Below are 13,290 nucleotides of genomic sequence, written 5' to 3' on the forward strand. Positions count from 1 at the left end.
GAATATAAAGGTTTTTATTTGTGGGAAAGCAGATAATTTCATTAATGTCTGTATTTCTCTAGTTCCTTGTTTGTCAAATTACAGGTTTCAGCATGTTGGGTTGTGACAAATATTTAAAAAAAGAAAAAAAAGAGGAAGGAAGGAAACAGAAAGTAAAAATACCAGAGTATATGCCAAATAGTAAATATGCTAAACTTTGGTTTTACTTAGGTGCATATCTGTATACTGTGTCAGTGAGAAATATTTCTTGCTGTGGGCCACCGTTAAAAAAGTTTGAAAACCAGTTTCTAAGTAAACCCCTGGAGGGGCACTTGGCTCTGCTTCCTGTGCCTGAGATGAGTTTGGAACAACCTGAGGATGAGGATGGGATGTGTAATTGTCACTGACCTCTGCTGAAGCACAGGGGTGTGAGTGCTGGTACCAAAGCAGTGCCAGTGACAGCTTGTGCAGCAGACTTGTGGTCTGGGGCCAAAGGCAGAAAGGGCTGGTGATGGTGAAGGGTCGAGTTGTGTTAATTGTATGAGTGCTCAGTGCATGTGTGTAGGTGTTTTGGGAGAAGGCAGCATCAACAGTCTTAACCTACTCGCAGAGCAACAAGCAAACAAACCGTGAAGCTATTTTTAGGCAGTACTCAGAGTGGTAAGAAATGCCTTTGGAATCAAACTACTTGAGTTTGCATCCATGTTCCACTACTTACTATATGGCCCTGGGCATATCTCTTAACTCTCTGTGCCTGCCTTTTCTAATTTGTAAAATGGAGATCGTAATACCTATCTCCGGGGGTGGTTGTGAGGATTAAATGAGCTAATATATGTAAAGTGCTGAGAACAATGTCTAGCACACAGTAAGCACTCAATACATGTTAGTTCTTTTATTGTTAGTATTACACACAGTGTCTGGCCTCTAGGTGGGAACGATTATCTTAATTCTGATGTAGTCTGCTTTATCCGTTTTTTCTTTTGCCACCTGTGCTTTGGTGTTTTATCTGCAAAACCATTGCCTCACCCAAGGTCAAAAGGATTTACCCCTCTGTTTCCTTTTAAGGGTTTAATAATTTTAGCCCTTACATTTGGGTCTGTGATCCATTTTGAGTTAATTTTCATGTATGGTGTGAGGTAGGTAGGGTCCAACTTCATTCTTTTACATATAGCTAGCCCATTGTCCCAGCATCGTTTGTTGAAGATACTATTCTTTTCCCATTGATGAAAATATTTCTTTAAATAATAATATAACCAGAAAACTACTAGAGCTCATTAAAGAATTCGGTAAAGTTGCAGGATGTAAAATTAATACGCAGAAATCTGTTGCATTTCTGTACACTAACAACAAAAGATCAGAAAGAGAAATTAAGGAAACAGTCCCATTTACCATCGCATCAAAAAGAAAAAAAATACCTCCGAGTAAACTTATCTAGGGAGGCAAAAGACCTGTGCTCTGAAAACTGTAAGAGGCTGGTGAAATAAACTGAAGACAACATAAACAGATGGAAAAATACACCATGTTCTTGGATTGGATGAATCAGTATTGTCAAAATGACTATACTACCCAAGGCAATCTATAGATTCAGTGCACTCCCTATCAAATTACCAATGTTAAAATTTGTATGGAAGTACAGAAGACCCCCGAATAGCCAAAGCAGTCTTTAGAAAGAAAGATGGAGCTGGAGGAATCAGGCTCCCTGAGTTCAAACCATACTACAAAGCTACAGTAATCAAAACAGTATGGTCCTGGTAGAAAAACAGACATACAGATCAGTGGAACAGGATGGAAAGCCCAGAAATAAACCCATGCACTTATGGTCAATTAATCAACAACAAAGGATGCAAGAATATACAGTGGAGAAAAGACAGTCTCTTCAGTAAGTTGTGCTGGGAAAACTGGACAGCTACATGTAAAAAAATGAAATTAGAACATTCTGTAACACCATACACAAAAGTAAACTCAAAATGGATTAAAGACCTAAATGTAAGACCAAATACTCTAAAACTTCTAGAGGAAAACATAGGCAGAACACTCTGACATATATCATAACAGTATCTTTTTGGATCTGTCTCCTAGAGTAATGGAAATAAAAATAAACAAATGGGACCTAATTAAACTTAAAAGCTTTAGCACAGCCAAGGAGACCATAAACAAAATGAAAAGGAAACCTACAGAATGGGAGAAAATATTTGCAAACAATGTGACTGACAAGGGATTAATCTCCAAAATATACAAACAGCTCATACAGTTCAATATCAGAAAAACCCACAACCTATTCAGAAAATAGGCAGACATTTCTCCAAAGAAGACATACAGATAGACAAAAAGCACATGAAAAGATGCTCTATATCGCTAATTATTAAAGAAATGCAAATCAAATCTACAGTGACGTATCACCTCACAATGCTCAGAATGGCCATCATTTAAAACATCTACAAATAATAAATTCTGGAGAGGGTGTGGAGAAAAAGGAACCCTCCTACACTGTTGGTGGGAATGTAAATTGGTGCAGCCACTATGGAGAACAGTATGGAGGGTCCTTAAAAAACTAAAAATAGAGCCACCATATGATCCTGCAATCCCATTCCTGGACATATATCTGGAGAAAACCATAATTTGAAAAGATACATGCACCCCAGTGTTCATAGCAGCACTATTTACAATAGCCAAGACATGGAAGCAACCTAAATGTCCATTGATGGATGAATGGATAATGAAGATGTGGTGTATATATATATATATATATATATATATATATATATATATATACATACATACATACATATATATACACAATGGAATATTACTCAGCCATAAAAAATGAAATAATGCCATTTTCAGCAACATGGATGGACCTAGAGATTATCATATTAAGTGAAGCATACTGGACAAAGAAAGACAAATACATGATATTGCTTATATGTGGAATCTAAAAAAAAATGTGATACAAATGAACTTATATACAAAACAGAAATATACCCACAGACACAGAAAACAAACTTATGGTTACCAAAGGGGGGAAAGCAGGGGGAATAAATGAGGAGTTTGGGATTAACATATACACACTACTATATATAAAATAGATAACCAACAAGGACCTACTGTATAGCACAGAGAAGTCTACTCAGTATTTTGTAATAACCTATAAGGGAAAAGAATCTGAAAAAGAATAGATATATATGTATAACTGAATCACTTTGCTGTACACCTGAAACTAACGTAACATTGTAAATCAACCATACTTCAGTACAAAACCCAAAACCAAAACCAAAACATAACAATTTAAAAATTTCCGACAGATAATTTAAAAACTCTTTGTTTAGATTATAGATGTTAATAAATAATAAAGTTGTGTTTACATAGGTATGCTTTTGTGTCTGGGGAAAAAATAAACAAGGCAAAAAGTCCTCTTATCAATAAAGTTATTTTTGCAAGAAAGCTGCAAACCAGTTACAGCTCATTGGATAAATTTTCCTACTTGCTGAGGTATTGATATTTTAGTGTTAGTGATATTTGAACTATGAAATATTGTTGGTGGTATTTAAATTATATGAAGTCCATTTTATGGAAAGGTTGGTCATTGGGCATACATTTTATTTTATTTTTTAATGGTATTTCCTTTTTTAATATATTTACTTATTTATTTATTTATTGGCTGCATTGGGTCTCTGTTGCTGTGTGTGGGCTTTCTCTAGTTGCAGCGAGCAAGGGCTGAGTTTCTAACTCAGGCTTTTGAAACCCATGTAAAAGGCAAAGTCTCAAAAGCCAATACCTTTGAGTTGTAAGCAGTGGGTTTCTGGGTTTCAAAATGTTTTAAGTAAAAAAGAGTTTCTGCAATAAGCTTTGGATTGAAAAAAGAACAGATGAAGAAGCAATTCTACACAGTTACATAAGGTTTGTGGGAGAAGCAAGGAGAGGGAATTGAGTAAACAAGAGAGTTTAAAATAGTTAAACTGGCAACTGGTTTCAGCTTTTAATATTTTATACAAGAAAAAAAGATAAGATCTAGTTAGCCACATTTATTTATAAGCTTTTAGCATATTTTCATTACTCAACATACTTTCTAAAAACCATCTCATGTCATTAAATGCATATGCATATCATTTTCAAAGGACTTCAGACTACTATAACTGTTGTGATGTACTGTATCATTTAGGTTAGTTTGCATTAAAAACAGTATATACAATGAACATACGTGTACCTAGTCATCCTCTTTTCCAATTAATTTTTAAATTTTTAATCTTTTTCTTGTTATTAACTTTTTTTCCCACAGTGAAAGAAGCCACAGTGCTGAATGTTGTTTTCTGTGTTCTGCTGTGTGTTTCTTTCCCTGTGGTGGTGGGTGTTTCCTGAATTGGTGGGGAACACGTGTGGAGAGGACGAGGAGATCGTGTCGGATAAGGAACCTGATGAGTAGTATTTCCAAAAGGTGTCCTGGTACGTCTCTGCTACTGTCTCCACAGATAGATCAGTGAGAACTGCACATGCTTTGAGAAATGGGAGGTCCAAGTAAATCATGTCATTTTGTGTTCGTGCACCTATAACAAGAGTTTTTACTGAGGCAAAGAGAGGCCTTGTCGGGGAAGTGCGGCCTCACCCCTTTATTTCATCCTGTCGACCTCTTTGTCTTCTGGACAGAGAACATGTTATAATTTTCTAATTAACCAACCCTTAAAATAATATTTTAGGAAAGAAAGAGAGATGCGCTTAAAATTTATTATTTATTTATTTATTGTTGCAGCACGTGGGCTCTTCGTTGCGGCGTGCAGGCTCAGTAGTTGTGGCATGTGGGATCTTAGTTCCCTGAGCAGGGATCGAACCCAGGCCCCCTGCATTGGGAGTGCAGAGTCTTTTTATTTTTTTTTAATAAACTATTTTATTTTATTTTATTTATATTTGGCTGCATTGGGTTTTCACTGCTGCGCATGGGCTTTCTCTAGTTGCGGCGAGCGGGGGCTACTCTTTGTTGTGGTGCACAAGCTTCTCATTGCAGTGGCTTCTCTTGTTGCGGAGCATGGGCTCTAGGCACCCGGGCTTCAGTACTTGTGGCACGTGGGCTCAGTAGTTGTGGCTCGCGGGCTCTAGAGCACAGGCTCAGTAGTTGTGGCGCACGGGCTTAGCTGCTCTGTGGCATGTGGGATCCTCCAGGACCAGGGGTCGAACCCGTGTGCCCTGCATTGGGAGGCGGATTCTCAACCACTGCACCACCAGGGAAGTCCGGGAGCACGGAGTCTTAACTGCTGGACCACCAGGGAAGTCCCACGTATGAGAGAACTTTGATTTGTGCTTGTGGCATTACTTGCAAGGTGTGTGCTACATTCATGCATAAGGTGAAGTGGAGAGGGGAAGCTGGATAACTTACACAGTTGCTTCTAAGAATTTTATTAACACACAAATATAATTTATTTGTGTTCATCTCATTTTATCATATGTAAGTTAAACTTTAAACGAATCTAGGTTGCAGTGAACTATACACAAAGAAATGATAATTAGGAACATTTAAAAACCATTGTTATTGTTAGGAAACATAATACCTTTAAAATTACTCGTGCTGTGGGATATATAGGCATTTCTGTGATCCTGTTAGAAATGAATGTTCCCTCCCCAGTTTAGAATAGGACAGAAAGTATTTCCTTTTCTCCTTCTTTGTACTATTCAGATTTCCACGTTTGGCAGAACAAACTATAAAAGAAAATGCATGTAACGATGTCACACGCATACTAACGTAAAAGTGTGAATCCTTTTTTTTAATAGTCAGCTGATTCTTGAATTTTATTTAGCAATAGTAAAGCAGACTTTTTTAAAAAATAAATTTATTTATTTATTTATTGCTGCGCGCAGGCTTTCTCTAGTTGCGGTGAGCAGGGGCTGCTCTTCGTTGTGATGCGTGGGCTTCTCGTTGCAGTGGCTTCTCTTGTTGCGGAGCACGGGCTCTAGGCGTGCGGGCTGCAGTACTTGAGGCATGTGGGCTCAGTAGTTGTGGCTCGTGGGTTCTAGAGCGCAGGCTCTGTAGTTGTGGCGCACGGGCTTCGTTGCTCCGCGGCATGTGGGATCCTCCCGGACCAGGGCTCGAACCTGGGTCCCCTGCATTGGAGGCGGATTCTTAACCCCTGCGCCACCAGAGAAGTCCAAAGCAGACTTTAAACATAAAAAATATGTTAATTGATTTTGCATTCAATATGATATATCTTTCATTTGTTAATAATAACCCAGTAAGAAACAGGATGAAAGGAGAGAGGTTAAAGCCAGATTGAAATGTCTGCGTTTTGGGACTTCCCTGGTGGTCCAGTGTTTAAGATTCTGTGCTTCCACTTCAGGGGGCATGGGTTCTATCTCTGGTGGGGGAACTAAGAACCCGCATGCCACGTGGCACAGCCAAAAAAAGAAAAAAAAGGAAATGTCTGCCTTTTTCTTCCGGGAGATTCCTTTTAATTATATTTATCAGAGCCAGAGAAATATTGTAATCAACTAGCAAAAGGGTGTTATTTTACTTTCCTAGCAAAATCCATCTTGGTTACTTTCTAAGCCGATTTGATAGCAAGAGTCACAAGAAAGACTCAGACCTCTTTTCGGAATAATTTAGAGGCGAAACAGTGAATCTCTGTTTCTTTGGGCTCCCCCAAAACCAAGACCAATCAGCATTTCTCCCATACTCCGCTTTTTTCAAACAGCATTGCTGTGTCAGGTAGAAGCAAATAGGCATGAGAGGACAGACTGACTTCAAATAGTCTGTTGGGGCCACAAACTGCTCTGGCTAATTCCTACCCAAAAATGTGCAGTGGCAGCCCCAGAAATTCCAAGGGACACACATAAAAGTCCCAAAACATAGATCATCGGTGCACAGGGTCCTCTGGTTTAAAAAGTTGAGTACTTTATATCTGACTTTCACGACTTTTGAATTACTGTGTAGTTATGTAAGTTAGATGTCAGGATAGTTGCTCCAGACTAATGATTTGAAAGTCACTGAGGCAAGACACAGGGCTTCTGTGGATGTGTGTGTGGTGCTGCCTCCGACATTAGGCATAGTGCTCTCTCCCCGCCCCTCCCTAGCTCAGAAGCCTGTTGGGGGGATACACTGTGTTTGCTTAGTACCCGCATGGTGCAGACGGTTGGGAATTCTCATCCTGGGGCTGGTGACATATTGTGTGCATGCTTGTTAGGTGCTATAGAAATCTTGCTTTTGATTTTTCATAGAAGATAATAATAAAAGATCAGTAGTTCATGTCTCTTCAACTCTACCCAGATAAGGGCAGATAGGGGAAAAGTTTCAAGTTTGCAAAATATATCACAGTAGACTTAAAATTTTTTTTTCTTTTAATTTCAGACTTAGAGATGTTGAAAAATAGTGCAGAGAATCCCATATACCCTTCACCCAGATTCCTGAAATGTTAACATTTTACCACATTTGTTCATCCTGTGTCTTGTTCTTTCTCTTGCTGTTATATCTACTGTTTTCTGTGTAACACATAATCTATATGGCTATTTATATGTATGTGGTGCATGTAATTACCACGTAATTTTTTCCTGAACTCTATAAGGGTAAGATGCAGACGTGATACGCTTTAACCTCTAAATACTTCAGTGTGTATTTCCTTATGGAAGGATATATAGCTTATGTATAGCTAAGTACAGTTTTCAAACTCAGAAAATTGACATTGATACAGTACTGTTATTAGAGCTACAGGCTGTTTTCAGATTTGCTGCTTGTTGCCCTGTGTCCTTTAATACAGCAGCGCAAACATGTCTGTCCCAGACCTGCTGTGCTCGTCCAGCGCACAGGTCATGTTCTGTGGCTGTCTCTTTGGTCTCCTTGAATCTAGAGCCGCTCCTCAGTCATGCTTTGTCTTTCGTGACTTTGACGTTGTTGAAGAACGCAAGCCATTTATCTTGCAGAATTTCCCTCAGCTCAGATTTGTAGTGCTGATTATGCGTTTTGGGCAGAGCCCCCCAGAAGTCTTCCTAAATGGTATAGAGGCTTCGGTGCTTCCCTCCAAAATCCATCCTCACCACGACCAATTTTAGTATTATCGTACAGAAAGCGGAGTCAGATTTCTGAAATTCGTCAAGATATTATACATGCTCTTATTATTTTTACTCTCCTGTCGCTTTTTCTTAAGAAAATTTGTGGCCTTTCAGTTAGCTTTCACAAAGTGGAAATTAGTAAATAAAGTCAGGATAGAGGGAGGAAGAAAGAGCTAGTGTGTATGTAAAGGCTGAAGAGGAAGGTTTAGAGCATATGTTTTACGTAAGCAAGCATGGGCCATTGCAGGGCTTGGGCCTTTAAACCCTCAGCCAAAATGGTGAATTATTTATTCCCGGAGGGCTTCTGCCAAAACACTGAAATCAGTACACTCCTCTCCTTTTAGAAGTTTTACACCTTTCCAAGGCAAGCACAAATGTATTAAATGGCGAGGTAAGAGAGAACTGTGTTCTATCTGGTAGAAGTGAAGAGACATTGTTTATTAGTACAATATTCAGTACTTATTACATTGTTTGAAATACTAACCCTTTTTGTGTTAATGCTTGTTCCTAATACCGCCTCTTTGAATGATCAAGAAACAGAGCTTGCAACCCACAGTGACGTCTGTTTGGTTTCTGTCTGAACAGTAACAAAATGAGTCCCTGTCTTGGCGTGGTGGCTGTGTGTGTCTTTCCCTCCCACCGCCCCACTGCTTCAAGACCCTCTCCTGCTCTAATCTAGGCGCTGTTTATAGCGAGGGGGGCAGTTCAGATTCTGGCTTTGCCACGTGATCCTTTGGTGAATGACTTAACGTTTATGATAGTGTCTTTGTGAACGAAAGAGAACAAGTCAGTTTAAACCATCAGACTGCAAGAGTGGTCTGGAAATTTTGCTCCATTCCTTAAAAGCCACAGAATAAAATAAACGGCTTTCTTGGGTTTCTTTTTATAGTGTTTGTTTAGACATTAGTGTAGTGCCAGTCCTTATAGTCTATATCAGTTAGTACATTTTTATTAAAATGATACACTTTTAGATGATTATTTTTGGCATAAAATCTATATTACTGCTACCTAATTTGAAGATGTAATCTGTAATCACTTATGCTAAGATCACCTGTTTGAAATTATGTACCAGCTCTTCTAAATTGTTAGGGCTTTAGAAAAATTCCAAATGCTTCTTTGCTTATACGTCTTTGTTATAAGGTATAACAAAATGATATATAACATATATCATTGAGATGCTTAATATTTGAAGATGAGTTGTCCAAAGTGACTTAGCCGTCTAAGGCTAGCATCTGGGCCTTTTGGTAGCAGTTTGTTGCTCTTTTCACTTACGTAATTGTTAGATCCATTAGGATTCCTTTATTCTCAGTCCCATTCACATCCCTATTAATAGTGTGTGTGTTTATTTAGAAAAGTAATTTTCATTGATATTGATAGGTATGTTTATATACCTACAAGGGTTATGCAGACAAAGTTCATTCTCTGCTTTTCTAACAAATCTACTTGTCAGAGGTAACCATTATTAACATGTTGTTTCATATCTCTTCATACTGTTTTCTCTGTATTTAAATATACATGTAAGCGTAACTTTTAAACCAAAATAAATTTTACTAAATGATTTTCAAATTAAACATGCTGCTCTGCACTTGAAAATAGGGTCAGGGGTCAGATCTCGCTCTTCACCTGTAGATAAACTATTATTGAAACACAGCCATATTCATTCATTTATATATTGTCTATGCCTTCTTTTGTGCGACCGTGGCAAAGTTGAGTAGTTCTGACTCTACGGCCTCCAAAGCCTAAAAGATATGCTCTCTGGCTCTTTTGCTGACCCCTCTTTTAGATCATAAGCATCTGGCATTTGTTTTTGCCTACTTTCTGGAGCACTAGTAAGATGTTCTCCCCACACTGTGCATGATTTATGGACTTGTACAAGGATAAGTGCAGGAAGAATTCCTAGATATATGGCCGCTGGGTTGGAGAGTGTCTGTGTAGCTTTGCCTGCCCAAAGAGGTTATACAAGTTTATACTGAAACTAATGCTTTTGTGGCAGGCCCTCTTTTCCCCATAACTTTGCCAACTCAGTGCGTTAGCCAGCTTTTTTAATCTTTACCAATCTGATAGAGGAAAATGCTCTTGTAGGTTTTATCTGCATTTCTTTTTCTGTGTTAGATTGAACTTCTTTTCAAATTTAATAGCCAGTTTTTATTTTTTGTGAATTGTCTATGTCTCCTTCCTTGTACCTTCAAGTCTGTTACATAGTGGACACTTGTCAAATATTTATTTAACTCTAATGAGGGAACCAGCTTGATGACAAAGCTGATTTAGGGGGAAGTGTGTGAGTGGGAAAGGACATGCCATAGTCTTTTTGCCTATTTCCAAGTCTCAGATGAATCTTTCTAATGCTTTCCTTCCTCTGTTTTAGTGTAATTATTTCGAGTGATAACTATTTCTTTATGAATCCCTAATGAACTGCTGAGGAGGCAGCATAGTTCACCATTGTGTCTCATAGAACACACTCATTGTCCCCTTTTTGCTTTGTAGGAACTCATTACACAATGACAAACGGAGGCAGCATCAGCAGTTCCACCCACCTGCTGGACCTTCTGGATGAACCCATCCCCGGTGTGGGTACCTATGACGATTTCCACACCATCGATTGGGTGCGGGAGAGATGTAAAGACAGGGAAAGGCATAGACGGGTGAGTGTTTCCAGTAATCTTTAAAATCACAGTGCACAATCAGATCATTTAGTAATATGTGACCTTGGCCTGCCAAAATATGTTATACGTTAAAAGTACATTCGAGTAAATTCCTACATTTTATAAGTAATATGTTTTTTCTCTATGTAATTTTTTAAACGTTTATTTATATCCCATGTCTTTCTGGAAAGGATTTGAAGTAGCTTAAAATCAAAGAAGTATAGTAAGACAAAGCAGGAAGGAAAGGGAAAACGCGGCATGTGAATTGAGGGAGGAGGAAGCCAAGTTCAAGATGTAGCAGTCAGCATGATATCTGGCTTTGAGCAGCACAGCAGCTACGGCAAAAGAGGAGACGTATTACATAATTTCAGTTGTTGGAAAAAGAAGCAGCTTACTGGGGAGATAGTTTCCCGGGGTTTTGCTGTTTTCTTTTATCTCCTTTCTTGGTTTTAAATTCTGAGATATTTCTCAAATTGAGTCCTGTATAGGGCATATTGAATGTTGTAATGAATCACTAATCAAAAAAAGAATGGCTTTTGCTAAAAACTACAACTTACGTTAACTTTTTGTTGTCGACTGTGCCTTACTGATACAGTGTAATCCAAAAATAATTTTAAAAGAGAAAAAAAAAATCTCTTGAAAATAAAAATCCAAATTCTAAAAGGCCGTTTGCAAATTTGAGCTCTGAAAGTTACTTGTAAATGAAATAATGGCTTGTACAAATTAGGTATTACCTTTCATAATAATGTATATATGTGTATTAAACCTAAAGTTGGACTTAGATTATATTGTTTATGAAAAGTACTGCTTCTGAGCTTCATCAGTCAATATTTACCTTTTCTGGGAACATTATAAATGGAGTGTAACTGAAAATAAGAGGTAATACCATATTAGATACTAAAACTGAGAAATTTCAAAAATATTAATTCATTTAAAAGTAACAATAACAAACCCATTACATGTTAACATACAAAACATATTTTTATGAAAAATAACTATTTTCCAAAATAAAAAATATTTAATGAGAGAGTGACATTGTATTACATCTTTATAAATCATTCATTCATTGTTGTCTGGTTTACTAAAAACTGCTGGTTTCTCATATCTGCTGCTACAATCTGTTGTGATATGTTTTGATTGAAGTACGTGAAGAAATCCAGCCTCACACAGATGTGTAGTTGGAAAAGCCAGGAGTATTTTAATAACCTTTTCAGATCATTGTGAATATTCTTTGATACGGCATGACAGTGACAGTGACAAGTGGTAGTTTCTTAAAGGTTAGATGCACTGTGTAATCTGAAACTGCGTCAATGAACTTTTTGTCTCCTATTACATTAAAATCTCTTGGTTCCTGTTGAACTTTGAATGGATGATTTTGTAATATTATGCCATGATCCTTTGAAAAATAGTTAAAAATTAAAAAAAAAAAGAAAGAAAAAAATAGTGATTCATTGATTCATGCAGTTCTTTCAATAGTTGACACTTTCATTACACCATATCATTATACAATATCAAAAAAGGCCCATTTGTTAATATCAACACTGATCTCCTCAGAAAAGTCTTTAAGGACTGGGATCTGTCATTCTTATAGTGATGGCTACAAGTTTTCTAACATTCATTTTTACTTGAAAGCTCAAATTCTATCATTGGAAACAAATACACATTTTACTTGAAATGACAGGCTTATTACTTGGTTCATTTTTGAGAAAAATACCTGTCAAATTTCCAAGTCTGAAAAACCTTGGTGGTTTTCTTTCAAGTAATATGGGTGTTCCATGGAAGTGGTTTATTTTGCAGCTCAAGTAGATCGCACAGGTGCTTTTCCTCAAGGCCTCGCCTCCAGCTTCAGCGTGCATCAGAAGTGCTGTGTGTATACTTCCGTCACCACACGCAATGTTAGGAAGCCTCAGTAGACTGGGCGCAATACTTTTTACTGCTTCCTCAAAGACGTTTCAAAGTGAAACTGGCCCTTAACTTACCTTTTAGCTCTAAGTGGCCGTGAAGAATGTGATGACTGCCAGGGTGTTTGGATGCCACCGCCTTGACTCTGCTGAGGACCCAGCAGTTATGTTATCACTTTTGCGTTGTCAGTGAAAGCATCAACATGGTGAAAAAGGCACATCGTGTTTTAATATTACTATGAAAATAGCTTTGACCATGAAGACCCCTGAGAAAAGGTCTCAGGGACACACAGGGTGTCTGGGCCACACCATGAGAACCACTGTTTTTTTTTTTTTTTAATATTTTTTAATGTTAATTTTAATTTTTGGCTGTGCTGGGTCTTTGTTGCTGCGCACAGGCTTTCTCTAGTTGTGGTGAGCGGGGGCTACTCTTCGTTGAGGTGTGCGGGCTTCTCATTGCGGTGGCTTCTCTTGTTGCGGAGCATGGGCTCTAGGTGCTCAGGCTTCAGTAGTTGTGGCACGTGGGCTCAGTAGTTGTGGCTCACAGGCTCTAGAGCACAAGCTCAGTAGTTGTGGTGCACGGGCTTAGTTGCTCCGCGGTACGTGGTATCTTCCCTGGCCAGGGCTCGAACCCATGTCCCTTGCATTGGCAGGTGGATTCTTAACTACTGCGCCACCAGGGAAGCCCCCGAGAACCACTGTTTTAATCCAGTGTGCCTAAATCACACACACTATAAATTCCT

General features: G+C 38.3%; 1 protein-coding gene across 4 annotated transcripts in view; it reads left to right on the forward strand.

Moving 5' to 3' along the window:
• CLCN3 (chloride voltage-gated channel 3) overlaps positions 1-13,290 on the forward strand; it is a 69,437-nt gene that overhangs the window by 29,284 nt on the left and 26,863 nt on the right. For all 4 annotated transcript variants that reach the window (XM_065879669.1, XM_065879670.1, XM_065879673.1 and 1 more), the window contains exon 2: positions 10,489-10,646. In XM_065879669.1, coding sequence (XP_065735741.1) covers positions 10,489-10,646 — 158 coding nt within the window. The remainder of the gene's footprint in view (positions 1-10,488; positions 10,647-13,290) is intronic.

The sequence above is a fragment of the Phocoena phocoena genome, chromosome 6, assembly GCF_963924675.1.
Source record: "Phocoena phocoena chromosome 6, mPhoPho1.1, whole genome shotgun sequence".
In the NCBI taxonomy this organism is placed as follows: Eukaryota; Metazoa; Chordata; class Mammalia; order Artiodactyla; family Phocoenidae; genus Phocoena; species Phocoena phocoena.